This window comes from Emydura macquarii, unplaced genomic scaffold, assembly GCF_026122565.2.
Source record: "Emydura macquarii macquarii isolate MOO-44397 ecotype Brisbane River unplaced genomic scaffold, CSIRO-AGI_Emac_v2 contig_719, whole genome shotgun sequence".
Classification (NCBI taxonomy): domain Eukaryota; kingdom Metazoa; phylum Chordata; order Testudines; family Chelidae; genus Emydura; species Emydura macquarii.
Window position 1 is genome coordinate 8,776,807 of NW_027130856.1, and position 23,293 is coordinate 8,800,099.

At 41.5% G+C, this 23,293-nt stretch overlaps 1 protein-coding gene across 1 annotated transcript in view; it reads left to right on the forward strand.

Moving 5' to 3' along the window:
• The window catches only part of ADARB2 (adenosine deaminase RNA specific B2 (inactive)), a 393,127-nt gene that overhangs the window by 318,921 nt on the left and 50,913 nt on the right, over positions 1-23,293 (forward strand). The window contains exon 5 of the mRNA XM_067542797.1: positions 14,947-15,115. Within this exon, the coding sequence (XP_067398898.1) occupies positions 14,947-15,115 (169 nt within the window). The remainder of the gene's footprint in view (positions 1-14,946; positions 15,116-23,293) is intronic.

Genomic DNA, 23,293 nt, shown 5'->3' on the forward strand with positions numbered 1-23,293 from the left:
AAAAGTCAAAGATTACTTTTAATATTCAAAAGCCTAAGAAACTAATAAAATGCATTTGAAAACAAAATATTTGAAAATCCGATCCTCTTGTACTCAGCTGCTAGGACTTGAGTTAAGGATTCTGTTTCCCCTACTGCAGTTAAGGATGATGATCTTACCTCCACATAAAGGAGTGTAAGAATGTAGCTTTGTTTACTGCTTAGGTGTTAGTGACGCCACCTCTTAGAAGAGCAACACAAATTTCTGAACTCAGGTATCAGCAGGCGAAAATGCTTTTCAGTTCACCTTTCAAGTAAAATTGGAACTTGGCTATAAGTCTCTGTGTGGTTTTATCCCTGAGGAGAAAAATGGTGTTCGGACTCACAAAAGCAGGGAGGGGGGGAAGAGAGAGAGATGTCTACGTTAATATCAACTCTGTCTCTATTAATTTAGGCAAAGAATCCTATGACTTTGGTGAGGGGGACCACAGGTGCAGAGCTCCTGTTCTGGTCTGCCTGACCCCCTGTAGATTTTCAACCCCACAGAGCATCAGGAAAAGGGAGAATGGTGCTGCAGGGGTAGCATTGTCTCCTTCCATGCTCCCCAGGAACAAATCCATTGGAATTTCATCCTTTCCATCCACAGAAGGCAGGAATGAAATGGACCATAGAAATTAGAACTGGAAAAGACCGCTAAGTCATCTAGTCTATTCCCCTGCAAGTGCAAAATTGCTTCGTGTAGTACTTTCCAGAATGCTTTTTCCAGTCTAGATTTAAATTAATCAATTAGCAGTCGGGCTTTCAATACTATCCCTGGGAGACCATTCCAAGGTAATAGACCTCATTGTTAATAATTCTCTCCCGTTATTCAGCCTGTCATTTACTGTCTATGATTCGATCCCATTGCTCTTAGTTATAACTCCGTGAACCACCCTATCAATACCCCCCATTCAGTTTGCACCCTTCTAATACTTGCAGATGTTTATCCTATTCCCTTAGTTGTCAATTAGCAGTGCTGTACATATTTCATTATTTTAACCTCTGCGGAGTTAGTCTCCTCCGTAGCTTCTCAATCCGTTTTGTTCCTGTTTTCTGATCTACCTCAAGTTTGTCAACATCCCTGTATGGCCAGTTCCCCATCTTATATTGCTCCATGACCCTGAATGAACTGCTTCTCATTATGAATGACATTTGCTGAAATGACATGCATAGAGTCAGGTGGAAAATGTATCTGTAGGTCTGTCCTTTTTCAGATATCCACAGATCTGAGCCAGCAGTTCAGAATGGGCTTAGTTCAAAAACGGATTTTGCTTTAAAATGAATTGGATTTGAAGAGCTCATTTCACAAAGAAATGCCTTGGTAGCAAAGGCTGTTTAACATGCCTTAGTAGTATCAGTTTTCATACACTGACAAGCTGACTGTTGTTACTGCCATGCTGGGATTTGAGTTCAGGACAGAGAGGAGTGAATCCCTGTTCCATCTCTGACAGGGGCTGAACGTGTCTTTGAGATAGCCCTCTCCAGCTAGCAGTCAGGGAGGCACTGATAAAGTCCAGCTCTGCACAGCAAAAGAAGGATTACCCGAGAACGCAAACTGAACGTGGAAAGGAGGAAGAATAAACTGGGGAGAACATGTGAGGATCCCAGTGGATCCTTCCTCCTCCCACCCACCATAGATATATGATGTAATATTCAATTTCAGATAACTGACACCAGGAAGAGATCAGGAGAAGAAATCACTGTGCAACCACAGCATTTCAAATATCATTAATGTTCACTAGCCATTATGGGGCCAATTCTATATTCCTTTGTGCACCCAAAAGTGCCATTAAACTCATTGTTGACCATTTTTTCCTGATATTCAACCAGCCTTTGTTCAGATTTATCCCGTCACACCTAGAAATAACTCCTTGAGCCACTTTTAACTTTCCTTTTCCTCCTTTGGCCTTGTCTACACTAGGGATTACTTCTAAAATGTCCCACCATTGCTGCCACTGGAATATTAGAACCTCAGCAGCAGGTCTCACTGTTACTACCACTGGTGGAGTTGAAATAGTGATAGCAAAGGTGGGGATGTAGAGAAAAAGGATATCATAAACACAGCATTTGTGATTACCCCTTCCAGATAGCTGCAGACAGTTATGCTTTCCTGTCTGGCATCTGTCTGTATCCACATGTTGTCATTTGTCTTATACATAGATTGTAAATTGCTTGGATCGAGGACAGTCTTTTTGTTCTGCATAGCTTCTAGACACCACCACGGTACAAATAAAATAAATAACAATAAGCAATAATATGTATTGAGAGTATGGAGTTTGCAAAGTGTGGTCTTTGTAACTTGTGTCAGTTATGATTTGTTTTTCTCTTTAGTCAGAGAAAAGTTCCCATTCTCTGCTGCAGAAGCAACTTTCATTTTGTGTTCAGATGCCGCCTGCTAAACCGAAGATACATGGACAGGCTCCCAGCCTTTCAGTGTGCTCTGTGGGTTGATCCCTGCGTCTGTACTGCACCTCCATGCCTTCACTGGGACACTGAGTAGGCACTAGGCTTGCCGGTGTGGTTCAGATTTCAGGATCAGGGCCCCATGGTGGACCTACGGCATTTTTGCCCTTTCTTGTCTTGATGTTCTCTTATTATAAAATTAAGGTCATTCTGACTGATAACACATGGTTGCTATGGAACAACATAAAACAACGAAATGCAGGATTTATCAGATGCTCCATCAGTAGCTCCAAGACATTTTTAATTTCCTAAAAACAAGCCAGAAATGGAACCCTCAGCCTATTCCACGATTGGTAGAGAATGAAAAATAAATCAGAGGGTGATCACAGCTCTATTAAGGCATTTCAGAAATGATTCCAAATACATTTAACAATAGAGAATCCTTCTGATTGATTTGTTAAAAAAAAGCAAAGAAAGAACACAAAATTATTGCTTATCAGCAAGAGAAGCAGCACATTTAAAATAACATGAAATTGTACCCCATGAATTATTCACGAGAGCTGACTTTACACTATCATTATTCCTGGCTTTGCTTTTTCGTGAATAGTGGTTTGTGTCAGTTGTCTCCAACCTAATAAAAGAGGTAGAATTTTTTTAAATTAATCAAGCCTGATTTGTTTGATTTTTTTTTTAAATTCAAGATGAACAAGTTCCTAATACAATCTTTACAGTGTCATGTTGCAAAGGAAGATCAATTTCGTTCTTACTAGTAGGTTCTAAAATGTGCAGTGAAGAACATGCTTGCGCAGTAACATTTCTTTATTAAAGGTACAAAATATTAGGAATCCAGATAGCAAGCTCAATTCAGAATTGGTGTTAGCAGATGCAACTCAATTGACCTCAGTCTGAATTTAGTGTGTTGACTATTACACTGATGAGCAGGCACTGCCTTTCCTTAATATATGCAGTGGATCTAATTCAGATTTGGAATAGTGCAGATTTAGTAGGCTGCAACTACCTCAATTGCAAGATCTGTTGACTATTACATCTTGTGACTTTGAGTTTTCTTTTTAGGTGTTGTTTTCTGGGTCCCAACTTCTTCATTTTGGAAGCTAGATATCCCATATGTGACAATATTGTACCAGACCTTCAGCAGGCGTAAATCACTGTAGCTCTACTAAAATCATTTGAGCTATGCTCATTTAGCCTAGCCAAAGACTTGGCTCATTGCTTTTACTGGTGGAGTTGTCCCTGGCAGATGTGAAGAGATTATACCTTACATTTACTGCAGTCATTTTTTAAAAGCACAGTGCATAACTATGCTGCCTGTAGACTCTGAGTTCTCGGTCAGTTCCCCACATCTCTGACCAAACCTTGCATCTTTTCTTGTTTATTGCCTCCACCTACTCTGAGGACATCTTGCTGTAACAAATCTGCTGTTGTAACTACTGTATGTTGTGAGATGTGTGTGAGGAAGCAGTGTGGCCAGCTCTCATGATTGTATTGCAAGTCTCATGGTATTTGATATTTTATGCATTGGTCCAGTGCCTGGAGTCCTAGGATCTCAGCCTTCATTTTTTTAAACGTAAGTTTCTAGCTCTAATGGTTGTGGAGAAAAGCTGGAAATCATGAAGCCTAATGGCTCAAACACCAGAAGGCAAATAAAAATATCCCAGAGTTATTATTATTTACAAATATCGTGATTTTTAAGCCAGTCTCACAATGTTTGAGTTGTGGCTCATGTTTTTTTAACAGTACTGAGTATAACACCGATGGACCCCCTTGTTGGTGGGCGGGATCAAAGCGGGGACTTCTGAAGCTTAGTGTATGAGCCTCTACTGCATGAGCTAAAAGCTATATACTCATTAGCTAAGGCTGTAGCAGACTCATCAATCTCTAGCTGGGCTAGGAGCCACTAGAGGGGGACAGAGTGCCACACCAAGCAGGCATCAGTTACATGAACACAGCACACTATAAAACCTGCAGACATTCTGCTTTATAGTGAGCTACTATCCCTTCTCCCTAAGCAGAGGAAGGCCAGCTCAGTATTTGAGTGGGAGAGCTCTAAAGGACACCAAGGTGTTGTAAGAAATTATGTTAGTGATTCAGGGAGTGGTGTTCTGTACAGTCCTAAATCCCCTAGATATTGATGTTGGATTAATGGTACTACTACATGGCCATAGAATCATAGAAATGTAGGGCTGGAAGAGACCTAGAGAAGTCATCAAGTCCAGCCCCCCGCACTGTGGAAGGACCAAGTAAACCTAAACCATCCCTGACAGGTGTTTGTCCCACTTGTTTTTAAAAGCTTCCTATGAAGGGGATTCCACAACTTCTCTTGGAACCTATTCCTTATAGTTAGGAAGTTTTTTCTAATATCTAACCTAAATCTCCCTTGCTGCAGATTAAGCCCATTACTTTTTGTCCTACCTTCAGTGGACATGGAGAACAATTGATCACTGTCCTATTTATAACAGCCCTTAATATATTGGAAGACTTATCAGGTCCCCTCCCAGTCTTCTTTTCTCAAAACCAAACATGTCCAGTTTTTAAAACTTTTCTCATAGGTCAGGTTTGCTAAACGTTGACTATTTTTGTTGCTTTCCTCTGCATTCTTTCCAGTTTGTCCACATCTTTCCGAAACTATGGTGCCTAAAATTAGACACAGTTGTCCAGCTGGGGCTTCACCAGTGCTGAGTAGAGTGGGACAATTACCTCCTGTGTCTTACATACAACACTTCTGTTAATAGACCCCAGAATCATATTGGTCTTCTTTGCAGCTGCATCACACTGCTGACTCACAGTCAGTTTGTGATTCACTGTAATTAGGGCCCTACCAAATTTGTGATGTGAAACTTGTGAAAAATACATCACAGCCCGTGAAAATGGTCTCCCCCATGAAATCTGGTCCTCTGTGTTTCTCGTACTGGGGTTCCCAATCCAAAAAGGGGTCACAAGTCTACTGTAGTGGGTTGCGGTATTACCACCCTTACTTCTGTGCTGCCTTCAGAGCTGGGTGGCCAGACAATGGTGGCTGCTGGTCGGGTGCTATTTATGCTGAGACCAACCCACAAAAAATGTGTGATTTTATGTGACTTAAGTTAACCCCTAACTATAACTCCCAAATCCTTTTCAACAATACTACCTAGACAGTTGCTCTCCATTTTGTTGTTGTGCAATTGATTTTTCCTTCCTAACTGAAGTACTTTGCACTTGTCTTTTTTGAATTTCAGCTTGTTAAATTCAGACCAATTCTACCAATGCTTCAATTTGTCAAGGTCCTTTAGAGTTTTAAACCTGTCCCCCAAGAGCTTGCAACCCCTTCCAGCTTGGTGTCGTCTGCAAATTTTATAAGCATCCTCTCTACTCCATTATTCAAGTCATTAATGAAAATCTTGAATTGTACTGGACCCAGGACTGATCTCTGCAGGGACCCACAAGTTATGCCCTCCCAATTTCACAGGAAACCATTAATAACTACTCTTTGAGCAAGGTCTTTCAAACAGTTGTGCACCCACTTTATACTAATTTAATCTAGATTACTTTTCCTTTGTTTGTTTATAAGAATATAATTTGGAACTGCGTCAAAAGCCTTACTAAAAGTAAGGTATATCACATCTATTGCTTCCTTCATCCACTTGGTAAATAACCCTATCAAAGAAGGAAAAGAAGTTCGTTTGGCATGATTTGTTCTTGACAAATCCATGCCAACTTTTCTTTATAACCCTATTATCCTCCAGGTGCTTACAAATTGATTGTTTAATAATTTGATTCAGTATTTTACCAGGTTTTGAAATTAGGCTGACTAGTATATAATTCCCCATGTCCTCCTTGTTCCCCTTTTCAAAGATAGATACTATGTTTGCTCTTCTCCAGTCTTCTGGGACCTCTCCCGTCCTCCAGGAGTTCTGGAAGATAATTGCTAATGGCTCCTAGTTGCTTCAGCTAGTTCCTTAAGTACCCTATGATGAATTTCATCAGGCCCTGCTGACTTGAATACATCTAATTTATCTAAATATTCTTTAACTTGTTCTTTCTCTATTTTGACTTGCATTCCTTCCCTATGGTTGTTAATGCTAATTATGTTGAGTATCTGGTCATCCTTATCCTTTTTAGTGAAGATTGAAGCAAAATAGGCATTAAGCACCTCAGCTTTTTTGATGTCATCAGTTATTAGTGCTCTTTCCCTTCTAAGTAGAGGACTTACACTTTCATCTGGCTTTCTCTTGCTCCTAATATATTTAAAGAATCCCTTCTTATTTGTCTTTTATGTCCCTTACCAGGTGTAACTCATTTTGTTGATTTTTTCTGATATTGTCCTTACGTGCTTGTGCTGTTCATTTGTACATCACCTTATCAATTTAACCATGTTTCCTTTGTTTGTTTTTTTGTTTGTTTGGGTTTTTTTTTGGCAGGATTCCTTTTAGATTTTCAGGTCCTTAAGGAGCTCCTCACGGAGCCATATTGGCCTCTTGCTATTCTTCCTATCTTTCCTTTGCACCGGAATAATTTGCAGTTATCTCTTTAATATTGTCTCCTTGAGGAATGTACTGAGCTTCTTTTTCCCTATGGGACCTTACCTAGCTGTTCTCTTGAGTTTGTTAAAGTCTACCTTTTTGAAGTCCATTATCCTTATTCTGCTGCTCTCAGTCCTTCCTTTCCTTAGAATCATGAAATCTGTCATTTCATGATCACTGTCACCCAAATCCTCTCTGTTGGTCAGAATCAAGTCTAAAATGTCTGTCCCCTGGTTACTTCCTACACTTTATGGAACAAAAAGTTGTCACCAAAACATTCCAAGAACTTGTTGGAAATGTTGCGTTTTGACATATTATTTTCCCAACAGATACCTGGGTAGTTAATGTCTCCCTTACTACTAGGCCCTGTGTTTTGGATACTTCAGTTGTTTGTTTTAGAAATTCCTCATCCACCTCCTCTTTTTGATTTGGTAGTCTATAGTAGACACCCACCATGACATCACTCCTATTTTTTTAACCCTTGTATCTTTACATAGAGCCTCTCAACTGGTCTGCTTCCCGCCTCCTTCTGAACCTCAGAACAAGTATATCTATCCTTTATGTATAATGCGACCCCTCCTCCCTTTTTCCCTTGCCTGTCCTTTTTGAACAAGCTGTACCCCTTCATACTTCTATACCACTATACCAATCGTGAGACTTATCCAACCAAGATGTGATGCCAATTAAATCACAATTTAGCATATGTACTAGTACTTTCAGTTCTTCCGGTTTGTTCCCCATACTCCTTGCATTTGTGTATAAACATCTAAAATGTTGATCAGATTCCCCCACTGATTTCTTCCTGTTGCTCCTTTGACCTTATTGTAATTTCTCATCTCCCCCGTCTCCCCCCAACATCTAACCCTATGTTAAGATCACCATTTTTATACTTACCTGTGGGTTTTTGTCTCCTGCCTCCAATGAATCATAGAATAATAGAAGATTAGGGTTGGAAGGGACCTAAGGAGGTCATCTAGTCCAGCCCCCTGTTTAAAGCAGGACCAACCTCAACTAAATCATCCCAACCAGGGGTTTGTCAAGCTGCACCTAAACCTAGTTTAAAGGCCTCCTCTTTAGGTTGGCAAGTTGGTATGCGAAGATGCTTTTCCCCTTCTTGGTCAGGTGGCCCCCATCTCTTCCCAGTAGACCTTCTTCCTAGGATAGCATCCCATGGTTGAAGAAGCTGAAGACCTCCCATTGACACCCTCTGTCTATTAGAGGAGACAGAAAACTGAGGTCCTGCCTGCTTTGACTTAAGAATAGGTTTACTAACTGCTGTGTAATTCCACCCTATTCCACCTTAGGTAATTATTTTCTGGCTTCTAAACCGCCTCTGTAGTTTCAGTAGGATACAATTCTTCTTCTTCAGATCCTAAACTTTTGTACAGTGTTTCTTTACACTGTTACAGGGTGCTGAGCTCAACTTAAAAGAGCTAGCTGTGTTTCAATGGTGGGTAAAGTGACCCTGGTATATTCCTCACCAATCTTACAGGGGTGCCATGGGGTTTCATTGATGTTTATAAAAGCCACTGAGATCTTCAGGTGGGAGGCGCTATATAAACAGAAAGTCATATTACTTAATTGAGTATTTTTGTGTGCGAGAATCAACCCATTACACTTATGCTATGTATATTTTGCATATATATGCACAATAAAGATCCTGTGGGGAAATCTATTTCTCTCCCTATAGATACTACCTGGATTATTGTAACTTCTAATATTTCATTGATTGATGTCAGGCTTGGTAAAAAACCTATACCCATAGCTCAATGTTTTTTTCTAAAGTGCTTGTTTCTGATTTTCTCACACACAGTAATACTTCCAGCATGGAACCTATTTATCAAGGTGGGAAGAAAAGCATGGAGAAACTTTTGTAATACTGCCATGCAGGCCCACGCTGATGAGCAGAGCACAGGGAGAGATGGGAAAATAAGAACAGGTTGAGTAAAATCCTCAAATGAACATAATTTATTGACGAATTGGAGAGAATTCAAAGAAGGGAAAGGCATGATTTAGGGGTTCAAGGAATTGATTTACAGCATGAGAGAAGATTAAAAGACTACAGCAGGTATTTAGTGAGTCTATCAACGATACAACACACACTCTGTTTGGTAGAAATTCCCTTCAGATCCTTGCAATATAAGGTCTCACTTGACAAGATATTAATCAGTCAGTAGTCTCCTGGCCTCTTACCATGCAATATAACATACAAATACGTAGTCTATTATACTGTACTTGGTACACAGCATAGCAAAATGCTTTACAGAGAAAGTCAGTCATAAGCCAGCCAGAAAAGATTGCTGTGAAGGTAAAATGTAAAAGGAAAACTGCACTGACTAACACTGTAGAGCATATAAGTGTAACCCACTGGTGAGTATCTGTTATAGATCCCCGTCTGTGCCTGATCTGAAGACATGTGAATGTGTTACAGCCACAGCTGGAGAGAATTGGTCCTTTAGTGCAAGCTGCTGTAGCTCATGTTTGTCCCCAGTTCAGTCCCCGCAAAATAGCAGCCATCACGTAAAGAATCTGTAAAGAAGGGCTTAATCTGGCTCAATTGGAATCAGTGGGAGTTTTCCCATCGACTTCAATGCATGCTGGATCAAGCCCAAAGAATGTACGGGTCAGAATCCAGAGCCCTGCGACCTGAGCCGAACCTGACGGGTCGACCCAGCTAGAAGTGTTGGGTCTGGGTCAGGTCAGGTGGGAAAACAAACAGACCCTCTCGAGCGTAGGTCATGGGGGTCATCTCTCCTCCTGCCTGTGGGATCAGCGTATGCACTGTATGCTGTGGTCCAAGGTGAGCATACCTGCCGAGGAGTGGCAGAGCCTCTCACTCATCAGCACAGCATAGAGAGGCAGATGGCAGGAGCACGACACCCAACCGCCATTGTACAAACCGCAGGCAGGAGGAGGAGAGATGACCCCCGGAGCAGGAGGCAGCAGCTCATGTTCAGGGAGAAGAGCTGGCGTCATGTCAGAAAATGACTCAAACCTCTTGGGCTCAGGGTTGGTCAGCTGGCCTTGTGTCTGGGTTGGGGGCCAATTCAGACCTAAAAATTAGGCCTGAGCCGACCGCGATCAGAACCTACATTTTGAAAGCATTTTTTAAAAATACTTGTTACTCTTTCTGTGACTGTGAAGCATTCTGGTGTCTCTCAGTGATTGCTGGCATTTTAGAGAAGCTGGGCCTGATCCTACCTGGGGCATCCAACAGGAGCTTTGACACTGCCTGCGAAGGATGGGAACTCTTTCTGGTTAGAAGTTCGTTGTACTCACATGATCCTGACCCCACTGGAGACAAAGGCAAAATTCCCCTTGACATCACTAGGGTCAGGATCTTACCCATGGACTGATCCTCCAGAGTTCTGGCCTCAGCTTACCACAGCGTCCATTGAAGTTGCCGGTTTCCAGTGCTACTCGTCACCTCAGTGGACTGGACCTGTGCTCAACCTGAGGGAGTAATTTGCAAATATATTTGTCACACTAATTTTTGCACATAATATTTTGAATAAAACATTTGGCAAATTATTTCCCCATTCAACCAGCAGCCGTTGGGAAAAGAGTTGAATCCATTTTTCAGCCCACATGCTGACACAGCTCCCCTATTTCCCTTCCCCTGCTCCATTTCCTTTTTAAATTGAAAACTATTAGGAGCATTTAGGCAAATAATAGAAACCTAAGTGTCGGTGCCTCTTATAAATTGCTCACTAGTTACTTTTGCTCTAATGTCTTCTCAAACGTTATTTCATGCCAGGCTGTGAGGGGAAGAAATGCTTGAAGAACTTTGACAGTTGATGGGTCAGGAGTCAAGGTCATAATATAGACGTTTGTTTCTTCTTATTTTTCAAATGATCTGACCGTAGGGTTAGTAATGGATGGCATCTTTACTCTCGATATGGCTAAGACGTACAACAGCTAACAGTGTACATGTTTGGTTTTGATTGTGGCTGTGGGGGTTTTTCAAGCGCTTATATTCCTGTCCAGAGACATCTGTGCATGCATTTCTCACAAAGAAGAGCTGTAGAAATAATGCTAATGAAAATGTTTGTGGAACATTCATTTGAATAAATAGCACAGATTCATCATCAGCTTTTTAGACCCTTTTTGGTTCGTTTTCCACAAACATTCACTGAAGTGATTTGGGGGGATAGAGTGTGACACTACTCTCTGAGGGAACTCTAAAGAGCTATTACACCAGCATGGGCTCATCAGAGTGTGCCGTGCACCAGCTCCGCCTTGTTTCAATCCCCGCTGATTCTCTGTCCTGCTACTGTCAGGAGATGATGGCATATAGCCTGTTATGACAGCTCTGTGCTAGCCAAGGCTTCCACCACACTCAGTGCCTCCATTTTTCTATATGTAAAATGGGGATAATAACTCCCCCTTGTTCTGCTGCATGTTTTAAGGTTAGATTAATGAACGTTTAGAAAGCAATTTCAGATTTCCAGGTAGAAGTCACTATAGAAATGCAAAGTATTATTAGAGAGAGAACAAATACAGAGGAGGTAAATAACAATTAATAATTAACATTGATTGTTTACAAAAAAATTTAACTAGAAGGTTCAACCTAACTATACTGCAAAAATTGACCAATATTGGTTAAACTATACAGAAATTGTACCCAGTCTCAATCAATGGCACCAAAAGTTTAGGTTCAGCAGCTGAAAATACTACACACAGTAACAATGTGACAAGTCTTTCCTCCATTAGAATGCAAGTGTGACTTCAGCAAGGTAGCAACCCATATTGTATTTGTAAACAAATTCACCTTATGTTCATGGGAAGTAATATCAAGGGCATGAATTTCTGATTCTTTACATATACAAAATAAGGCATGCAAGAGAAGGATTCATTTGCATACATGCTCCTGAATGCATTAGGCACCTGTCATACTGTCGAAAGCATTTTTCATTATGTCAGGTTCCCTCACACATGGTGTTCAACAATGGCACATTGGTCACAGATTGCTCCTCACTGAGGTGTGACTATTTGTGTGTTAATAGTCATCTGTGTTTCTGGGTGTCTTAGTGCTGCAACATAAGTCTTTGGTATTTCTGAGTGCTGGTATGTGAGGAACATGGGTACTATTTCCACTAATTGGGAATGAGACATGTTGGAAGATTGCTACATTTCTAACAATCCACAAGGCCAATTTTGTGGGATCTTGGAAGCCAGCTCCTCTAGGAAGGGTCCACAGTCAACTTGATGTCCTTGATACTTATGATACTTGATATTTGTTTACTTTGTGACAGCTACACTGGCCTATGTATGTGTCTGCGCAGGCATATCACCACAGTGTGGACAAGTGTGTCTGTATCTATAGAGACTGGGGAGCAGCATCTAATTCACCCAAGGGGTAAAGGTTCTTTAATATCAATGGTGACCTTAACATCGTTAGGCAAGAGGGTGGTGGTGGTGGTGGTATCTATAGGAAGGTATCTAAAACAATAGAAGCTCAAGATACTGGATCACATGGGAAGGCCTGAGCAAGAAGTAAGGAAGAATAGCAAGGATTTTCCTGAGACTGGTTGCAAACACAGGAACTGGAGCATTGATTGGTGGAGCTGGGTTTTTCAGAAGGTGAAGGAAGCAGAAAGCCAGGAGACAGTGAGAAAAGCATCTGGTAGCTGATAGCATGCCCTGAAAGGGAGCAGAGACAGAGCTCCATGGGTACAGAAGTATCTAGGAGGTGACTTGAAATTCAAGGAAACTGCCTGCTGTTTTTCATTCCTGCTGCATTCAAGGAAACAGAACTTCGCTTATGTTCTTTGTGGATCCACAGCAAAGAAATACCTGACAGAAACAAGCTAGCAAGGCCCCAAATATTTTCTAACCAGTCGGACCAAAGGGACAGCAATATTCACGAATTGTGAATAGCGCAGTGAGCTATAGATGTCCCCATCTTGCATCTCTCCATGAAGCATCTGGTGCTGGCCACAGTCAGAGACAGAATAATAGACTAGATGGGCCATGGGTCTGAAACAATAAGGTAATAAGGTAATTCCTATATCCCTTAATTATGAAATTAGTGCTCCATTTGGAGATTTAAGTTCAAAGAAGTTATAATACACGGACTACAAAACCCCCTTTTTGTAGCATGGAAGCCACATCTCCGTATCAGTTTATATATCAGTAATAACAACAATAAAAACAAACACAAATACTTGCTAATTCGTTCTCTTCACTGAATTTTCCAGTATATCCCACCTCCCTTGTGTCTCTCTCTTTTAGTTTGCGAAAATTTTGTATCTTGTATTTCCAAACACATCGGCACTATACTAATAATATTAATTAATAATCACGACACAGATAAATCAACTTCCACAATGATGTGCACCTTGCAATTACTATCTATAGCACCTTCCATCTGAGGATCACAAACTGCTTTAGAAACCATAATGAGTTAAGCTTCACAACACCCGTTGGAGCTTGGAAAGTAGTTTTACCATTTTACAAACTGGGATACTGAGCACAATGAAGTAAAGTTTATACAGGAAGTCGGTGCCAGAGCCAGAAATACAACCCAGGTCATCTCCTGAGTCCCAATCCTGTGCTTTAACCACAAAACAGTCCTTCCTCTTTTATCTTAGCTGCAATTTACTGCAGCTAATCTCATATCCAGCCCAAGGATCTTATGGGAGAACATTACATGGCCCTAAGCATCATGCTTCTAATCCCGAAAATCATTGCATTTTCTTACTGCTCAGCATACAGCTAAGTAGCTGACTATAGGAATCTCAAAGCTTATCACATCTAAAGAAGGTCACGAAAAGGAGAACAAAGCAAATGTACATACAGAACAGTATGCATTCTCCAGCAAAGTGTTTCAAAGACAGAAGCAGTTGGCCTGCAGTAAGACCGTTTCCATTCACAGCCTGGATATATCTGACGAAGGCACCCTATCTTAATCACTATGCTGTTAAATTTTAACATTTTGGATTGCTGTGCCCTGCGTGTGTATATAATAATTGTTTACAGCTGTCAGACATGGATTAAAGTTCTTGGGATACTTGATCAAGCCTTAGTAGTATCTCATTTGAGCAGAATATATTCTTTAGGGGAAGATTTGTTTATTGATTTGTTTTCTCGGTCATTTAAAAAGAGGCATGTTCCATAAGGTGCTCTGCAATTCCTTAAGTGGGCTTTGGTTCAATGCATTTTTAAACTGTTCTCTAGGGCTGTACTGTGGCTGAATGAACATTTTAGGGCTGAAATCCTGACTCCATTGAAATCAACAGTTTTGCCATCAACTTTCATGGAATCAGGATTTCACCCCATAAATCTACAGGTTTTGGCTATTTTGAACAAAAAAAGGAATGACCACAGCTGCCTTCCCCTTTAATATTGAGAGGGAGCCCATGGAGACTGTAGGTCCCAGCCAGCAATATTCCATCTGAGTCTGAGCAGAGACTACATAGGAGGAAAGGAGGAAAGCAGCTATGGGCCACATTTCAGTACCCCGTGGGTCTCAATATAGGAAGCACTGTTGTAGGGGCGGGGAAGGAAAGAGGACAGAAAGTATGATCTCTTTGTTCTCTGAGACTTTTAAAGAAGAGAAGCTCCAGAAATGTTACTTGCATTTTATTTGGCACTTCCAGTACAATAGTGATGAAAGCTAACATTATACAGGGAGTCTGTGTTCCCATCAGAAAATGTCTTCAGCAGTTCATAAAAACCCAGCCATTTATCAGCACTGCGGGAGATCTTTATTACCTACCTACAGCACGTGCTCTTCTGTGATGTAGTTATTGATTTAACAAGTAAACTTTGTGGCAAGCTTTTATCCAAGAATTAGCGGTGCAGACTGAAATAGAGCCTGTATTATTCTAATAGTGCTGAGATGTGAGGGTACTGCATGTTCCAAAGGCCATATAATCATTTTCATCAGCATGCCATTAGGACTGTCTCAACTGCCACATCAAAATGGGAACTGCAAGAACTTTAACAATTACAATGTCTCGCTAACCCACAGGCAAGTTACAATTCTTTTGTTTTCCTTTCTGCAGGCTTGGACATCAGGCAAGCTCAGGTTATTGTGCTGTCATCAGGTACCAAATGTATAAACGGAGAATACATTAATGATCAAGGGCGTGTGGTCAATGACTGCCATGCAGAAATTCTAGCAAGGAGAGCATTTGTTCATTTCCTTTACTCTCAGCTGGAGCTACATCTAAGGTAAACTGAATTTTGTTGATGCCTGGGAAATAGTATATGGTCTTCTGTGGAACAGATCTGTCCTCTAGATGCCTGACTATACATCATTGTTTATGAGTCTTTGGCTGATGAGTGGCCAATATACCCTACAAAGGAAAACAGAGTTAGTCTATAGTTTTGGGTTATGAGCTCTTTCATTCCAGCTGATTTTCCTTCAGCAGCTATTAGATATGAATCATAAAGTCAAGTTTTATGAAGCCTGATGATTTTCTGAAAATTCTTTAACCACAGGCCTAATAATAACCCTCGCTGGTCAGAGATTCTTATTACAGGCATTTTCCTTCCTGCTGAAGCTGAGTTACCACAGAAAAGTGATTTACATCTCTCTCTCTCACACACACACACACACACACACAGAGATGAACTACACTGATCATATACATTTATTGGCTTGCTAGAGAACCACTGGCCTGTTACCAATACAGCAGACCTGGTATCAAAGAACTGGATATTATTGCTCCTTCTTTGTTATGTTAAAAATGCCATAGCAGGCAAAGTTACAGGAAATGATTCTGATGCAGGTGCCTCTTTGTTGCTAATGTCTTCAGCCTTGCCCGCCTAGTTAATTTTTAGATTGCTCATTTTTATAGTCACTGATGATCTATTCTTGTCTCTTAACAAGTTTCCCTTCTGCTACCAAAACAATGCCAGCCTCAGCCTTGATGGCATCCTTGTCCATCTCTACTACCTGGCCCTAGATACAGGGATCACCCTTTCTGAGCTGATCTATAAGACCATACTTTCTCCAAATTCCACCTAAGGACATACTCTTTTGTATTTTGGTAGTGCCTAGAGGCTTCAGTCTAGGCTCCAGGCCCCACTGGGCTAAGTGTTATCCACGCATGTATTTAGCAAAATGCCTACAAAAAACTAATAAAAAAGGAAGTGAAGCTGTGAGTGGCATATATTTTTAACAAAGATTGGAAGAAATAACAACAAAAAACCCTCAGTTGTAAATTGTACCCTCAGTTGTTTGTTTTCACAGGGCCTTATCCAAAGCCAGTTCAAGGCAATGGAAAAACTCCCATGGGCTTCATAAGGCTTTGGATCAGGCCCATAGGTTGTAGGTATTTCTGGCATGGGACTGTGGGAGAGCACTTGTCACATTGTGGGAACCACCATAATAGTCAGAACAATAATAGTACATTTGCACTTCAGGCTATGAGTGAATACAGGATAATACATTGAATAGATGAGGACGGTCTAACATAGTGAGGGAGACAGACAAGATCCCTGAGAGCTTTAACAACAATGAACATTCTCTCTCCTTCACTCCGTATTGTTTTCATTTCAAGTTTACATTAAATTATTATGTTTTCTGCAGTTAAGGACCCAGTACTTGCTTTGTGTTGAAAGCTGTACCAGTGTCTCTTGGGTTATAATGCTACCACCATATTTTAAGCTAGTGTATTGATCCACCTTCGTAACACGTTCAGCTATATTATTGTGTTATTTCGATCGATGTTACATTCTTTTGTAAAGAGAATTCTAAGTGCAGCACAAACTCTGTTCATGGTGACTTCTGCGAATGTCTCTGTTCAGGAATGAACCAATACCGCTGCTCCCCTGACCTGTTCGCACACAAAAAGCCCAACAAAAATGGCGAAACCCCAAGACTTTCTGAAACACAGAGCTGAAAATATTGTAGTCAGGTTCCACTCTCTTGCTGTCTGTATATAAGTGAAATGATCCTTTCATAACCACCTTGTTACATATTCTTCATGCTAAATGTTCACTGCTACACTAGGGAAATGGCAAGCCATCATTAGGAGCTTTGTCGTGAGTAAAGAAACTCTGGATGTTCCAGTGAAATGCTAAGCAAGTTTTTGTAACAGTTTCTGCACTTGGGACTAAATTTTGCCCTCTCCTCTACTGAGGTGGAGGCTTTCCTGGTGGATAACCCCAATGTGATTCCATTGCACAACTTGGGGGAAAGGTTTGGGAAGGGATGTACAGAGGATCTACAGGCCATGTGCAGCGCTCAGCTCCACAATGATTCCCTGCACACCAATGCATGGGCAGACTAAATGTGATCCATCTGTGCCTAGGGTAGCCTACCTGAAAATACCAAGGTCAGGACAGGCTGCAAAAAGAGAGCAGATTCTCCCAGCATTGGTGGGTAACACTGAAGTTAGACTTCCCAACCAGCCACAAACAGTGCTTCTGATTCCCCACACTGGTTATCAAGAAGCTACAACAAAATATACACAGCCCCCTTCACTACATTTCAGTCTCTGGCTCCCAATCAGGTCTGGTAAAGAGATCAATTATTTAAAATCTATTCCCTTAACCAAAATGTTCTCCTGACCCCAAAGGATCAGCCACAGTACCAGATCAATATACATTTGGATCTAACCCAAATCCAGCCACTCCTTTAGTAACTAAAACTATAAGAGAAATGTTAAAGGATTAAAGCAATCAGATACATACAAATGATTTGAAAGTCCATATATATCAGGTTTTGAGTAGAATTGTGGAGTTTGCAGGCTTGCATAGTCCCCTCTGGTATACATCCAGTACCTGGATGGGTCTCAGTCCTTTGTTTCACAGCTTCAGTTGTAGATGAGTTGATCCAGAGATAGGGAAGCAGGCCTGAAGACTGATAACTAAAGACAATATGACTGCGGTGCAGATATATTTTATGTTCCTTTGCCTTTGCCATGCTGCTTGTGGAAATTTACAGAAATAAGATGGAGTCCAGGGTCACATTAGTAAGTCCTGGTGACTCATAAGGTGTAGTCCCTGGGTTCTTTCCCTGGTCTTATTGTACCTTTGAGTTCCCTTAATGGGCCATCAAGCTACTAGTGCTGCTGTCATCCTGTCTGGGGAGTCGCCCAGAAACACAGCACAAGTTGAAATACAGATACATCAAACATATCCATAACTTCCAATGCAAATATGACACCTAAACATAAACAATATGTCATCCTTAGCAAATTATAACCTTTCTAACGATACCTGACATGGCATATCTCATATTCATTATTGTAATTTTGACATATTGATGTTAAATAATATCATAAATGGTCCCCCTATTCCAGATGATTACAGATGATTATATGACAGATGATCCTCTGCTGCATAAACTTTCCCATCCTTCCCTATGGAAAGGACATGATAGTGTTTTGGAGGCTACCCTATACTTCTCATCGCACATCTGCACAGCACCCAGTCCAGATACTCAAATTGGGCCAAGAAGGCTGGATTCACCCTGGTGAATTTATTTTATGAGGAGTTTTTAACAATACAGTGTTTTCTTAATAATAGGACCTGATCCTTAGTAGAAGTAAATTGGCATAACTCCATTGATGTCAGTGGAACTTAACACATGCTTAAGTGCTTTGCAGAAACAGATTTTTGACTAATATGCTGAAGAAGGGCTTCAAAAAAGCAGGATCAGGGATGCATGAGGAAGCAACAGTAAGGATGGAGGAAGAATAGATAAGTGAACAAGGACACACTATGCTGTCTTTTATATTTACTACAACAACAAAATTGATTTAAATTTGAAATATATCTTTTTAATTCTTCATGTTTTTACCATTAGAAATGTCAGTTCCCTGTTGTTGTTTTTTTTGTTTTGTTTTGTTTTTAGTTTTTTGGTGATTTTTTTGTGGATGAGTAGAGGCCCGAAATGGGAGCTTTCTCATTTCTCAAGTGAAGAGACTGGAGTGTTGAATGTTTCACAAACAGAACTTCTCTCTCAAAGTTTGTCAGAAGTTTGAGTGAAATAGATGTTTAAAAACCCACAAGGTTTTAAATAGCCTGACCCTTCTTAGCTGCTGGGATTGATTTTATTTTATTTTATTTTATTTTATTTGTGATCATCACAATCCCAATAATTCTCTAGACTTCTGTGAAAAGGCCGTAAAAATAAAAGCAACAAAAAAAACTTTTTAGAGGCACAAATAATGAAGAAAGACTACAAAAACTGCAGCACGGATTCCTCTTTGTTTTATACCAGTGAACTGCATCGACTTCGGTGGAGTTACTCCTGATTTACACTGGCATATGAGAAGGAGAATCAGGCTCTATATTTTCATTCTTTACAGATCACTCTTAATAAAACTATTAGCTGCATATTGAAAATATTGGTATGGCAAAGTGATCTTGCTAGTAAAGAGGCTTTGCAGTTCCCAGGGAAATAAACTCCACTGGGAGCTAACGCATTTTCAGCCAATCAGATTGCAACCTCTATCCAAACCACACTTTAGCTTATACTTGATAACGCATGTAACAATTTTCATCCAATCAAATACAATTAGCTGCAATAAAGCCAGCCACTTGGCCATAAACTTAACTCATTCCTTGTTTTTATCCCAGTGGTCTCCTAATGGACTTGACTGCTTTTCTGTTAAGCTTCCTATTAAGGTACCTGTGGGAGACCACACACATTTATAGTGCTGTAATTGGTCTACAGACTTCCCTTACCTGAGTTTTACAAGCATTGTTTGCTCAAAATAACTCCTGTAATTTTTTCAGAGTAATGACCTGATTCAGCAAAGCATTTAACACATGCTTAACCTTAAGCACATGCTTAAATCCTTTTGAAATCAGCTTTAAGCACATGCTTAAATATCCTGCTGAATAAGGACAGGCTTAATCACGTGTTTAAAGTTAAGTACATTCTTTTGAATCAGGGCCTAAGCACTGAAAATAGGAAGCCCTACCTGTGTGTCAAAATTCCCAACTTCGGCTATTTTGCTGTTACCAATTCTGCTCACCTGCCGACCTTCCTTCACATCTCAGATACCATGTAAGTAAGTAAGAAAGAAAGAGAGAAAAAGAGTATAACAGTCAAATGCATAGGAATAGATTCTGCCTTTTAGCCACTACCTGCATTGGAACTGATATACTGACAGCAGATCCTGAAGTCATGGTTAGGACCCTACCAAATTCATGGCAGTGAAAAACGCATCCCAGACCTGAAATCTGGTCTCCCCTGTGAAATCTGGCTATTGTAGGGGAGACCAGAGAGCGGCAGCTGCTGGCCAGGAGCCCAGCTTTGAAGGCAGCACCGCTGCCAGCAATAGCGCAGAGGTGAGGGTGGCATGGTATGGGGAGGTCATCACTTTTGGGGGGAGGGCAGGGCCAGCCTTATGGGTGGGCGAGTGGATGACTGCCCAGAGCCCCATGGTCAGGCAGGTGCTGTTGTCACCTCCCCATCCACACACACAGCTAGCACAAGGCCCCTTTAGCTTTCGAGCAATGGGGAGAGAGAGGGCTGAGAGCGCCCCAGCCAGGGGCTGATATTGTGCATCAGGCTCTAGCTACTAGTCCTGGACAGGCTGGGGAGGGACAGGATTTCCATTTCCCCTGCACAGGCCACTCCCAGGGCCGGGTCAGACCCACCTCCAAGAACCTCCCCCGGCTGCAGGAGGCTCCCCCGGCTGCTGGCTGAGAACCCAGCTCTGAAGGCAGTGCCACCACCGGCAACAGCACAGAAGTGAGGGTGGCACAGTATGGTATTGCCACCCTTACTTCTGCACTGCTGCTGGCGGTGGCACTGCCTTTAGAGCTGGGCACCTGGCCAGCCGCTGCCCGCCGGCCGCCCAGCTCAGAAGTAAGGGTGGCAATTCCACAATCCCTTGCAATAGCCTTGTGACCCCTTCCCCCCCCCCCAGCCCCCTTTTTGGGTTACAACACTGTGAAATGTCATATTTAAATATCTGCAACCATGAAATGTATGATTTTTAAAATCCTATGAGCATGAAATTGACAAAATGGACCGTGAATTTGGTAGGGCCTTAATCATGATGCTTGTGCCAATACGATGGACTTTATTCTTCACCGCCTTATCTTTTGTGTAGTTATCTGTGCTTGTGCAAAGTGGGTGTGAAACACATTCTGACTTAGAAATATTTTAAACTCTCTTTGCACTCACACTACACAGGTGTAAATAAATAAATGAGGGGCTAGGTAATGGAGAATCTGGCCTACTGGGTCTGGAAGACGAAGTGCATTTGACAAGGTATATACTGTGCACCCCCAGTCCCATTCTTATGAGCATCACTTTTGGTTCTGGAATCTCCTTGTCCCAGCATGCTGAGAGCACAAGGATAAACCTGTGCCTGGATCCAGCACAAGATGCCCAGTGAATCCATCCAAGTTATTCTGCACCCAATTCTCATTAAAAAGAGAATCACAATTGTCTCAGTATTAAAGATGCTCAGCTACCATGCAGGGAGGAATCTGAGTTCAAGATCAACCCTAGGAATAGGATCGCACAGGCTGGTTAGGAGCATGGTGATAATGATGCTTTCAGAATCCTGGAGGAAGACCCAGGCTGCATTGCCCTCCAGCACTGCTAACTATTTTTAGAGCAGCTAGATATCTCCAATTAGCAACAGATACTCATTGATACTCAGTGAAAAATAATAGAACAGGGCAGCCCAGCAGAGGACTATTCCAACATACCTACCACCCTACCTAGCAACTGTTTCTAAGTAGCACAAGCTTTCCCCACTTATAGAGTTTAACATAATAATAGCAGGCATTAAGATTCTGCAGTCTCCCAGCTGATTTTGCAGTGAATTATTTAACGGTACCAGTGATTTCTCTGAAGTCCAAGCAGCAGGATTTACAGGTATTTTATTATTTCAGGGGTCTCTATCAGGGCAATAATGTAATTAGTGTGGGTGGGAAATTCTGCCAATTCTGGGAAGAAAAATGAGAGAGGTGCATGTGGCAGTCTCCTCAGGAAATCCTTGTGGCTCACTTCTCCTTCGTGCAGGGTAATGTGTCTGTAAATTTCACCTGACAGAAAATGCATTATAGCATCAAAAAACGACAAAACAACCAAACCATGGAAGAGTGACAGTCAAACAGCTCTAATGGCGCACAGATTGCACTGGGAAAAAACAATCAGGTCCAGCAAGGAATTAGCCTGTTCCCAGTTTGGAAAAAAAAAAAAAAAGCATCCCAGTTACACCAAACATAGGCAAACATAGGCAGAGCAGCGGAACTACCCTGCACAAATGGATTACCCGTATTTCAGATTAGATTGGCAAAAATCCTGTTCAGTGTAGGAGATCCTTCCACGTACAGACCCAGTTCTGGTCTCAGATATGCACGCACACTGCCCACTGATTTCACTGGGTGTATCTGAAGGCAGACTTGTGGCCATAGTGCGAGAGGCTTCTCATTTCTCAGCTACACTAATCGCATTATCACCCTAAAAATCATACTCATCATCACTAAAAGGTGTGTGATCCTGCTGGCTATCCAAGAAATCATCACTGCCTTCTAGCAATCCAAATCATTTCGGATGCGGCACAGCAGTAGAGCCTTAAAGCCTGCTCTTGTTTAAACCACATTAGTGAGAGGAATTTGCCTTCCCTGGCAATCCTTGCTAGTGTAACAGGTTTGCTAAGTGCCTTGTGTCCTCTGCTAGCTGCAGAGCCACTTCGAAGATAAGAGCTTACTACTGCTACTACTACTGTTAGGTCTGGGAAAGGAAACAGGGTGTCTGAAGAGCTCTGGGTAGCTCAAAAGCTTGTACCTTCCACCAACAGATGTTTGTCCAATAAAAGATATCACCTCACCTACTTTGTCCCACTCATATCCAGGGACCAGTGCAACTACCACAACACTGCAAACCAGAATTAGTTTTGTAGCTCAAGTAGTAGAGGTCTGTTTTTTGGTGCACAGGGGCCAGGTTTTATCTTCAGTAAACCAGGTAACTTGTGATTTCCAAAGATTTCAAACAGCCAAGAGCCCACGGTCAGACAAGAACCAGAAGTCAGTTACAGAGAGGGTTCCTTTAGCATTCACACTTGGCTATGGTTGAGTAGGGAGGAAAACAGAAACCCATTTTTGGACATCTGAAATCTGGTATTCCTTTTCAGGGGTCCTGCTCATAAGTTCTGGGCACTGCTTTATGGCAATTCCGCAAAGCATTTAATCATGTGCTTAAGTTATCATGACTTTCATGGGATTTGAGCATGTACTTAGGAGCTGTGATGAATAGGGATAGTTTGTTAAATGTAAAGGAGCTATTCTCCTTTGATATGTGCACATAAGTTCCATCAGTACCAATGAGATTTATGTACTGTATTTGTACATCCAGATCCCCTCTATCATTAGACTAATTTCCAAATAAGCAAACCAAGACACACACTGACAGTTCCAGGACCCTTC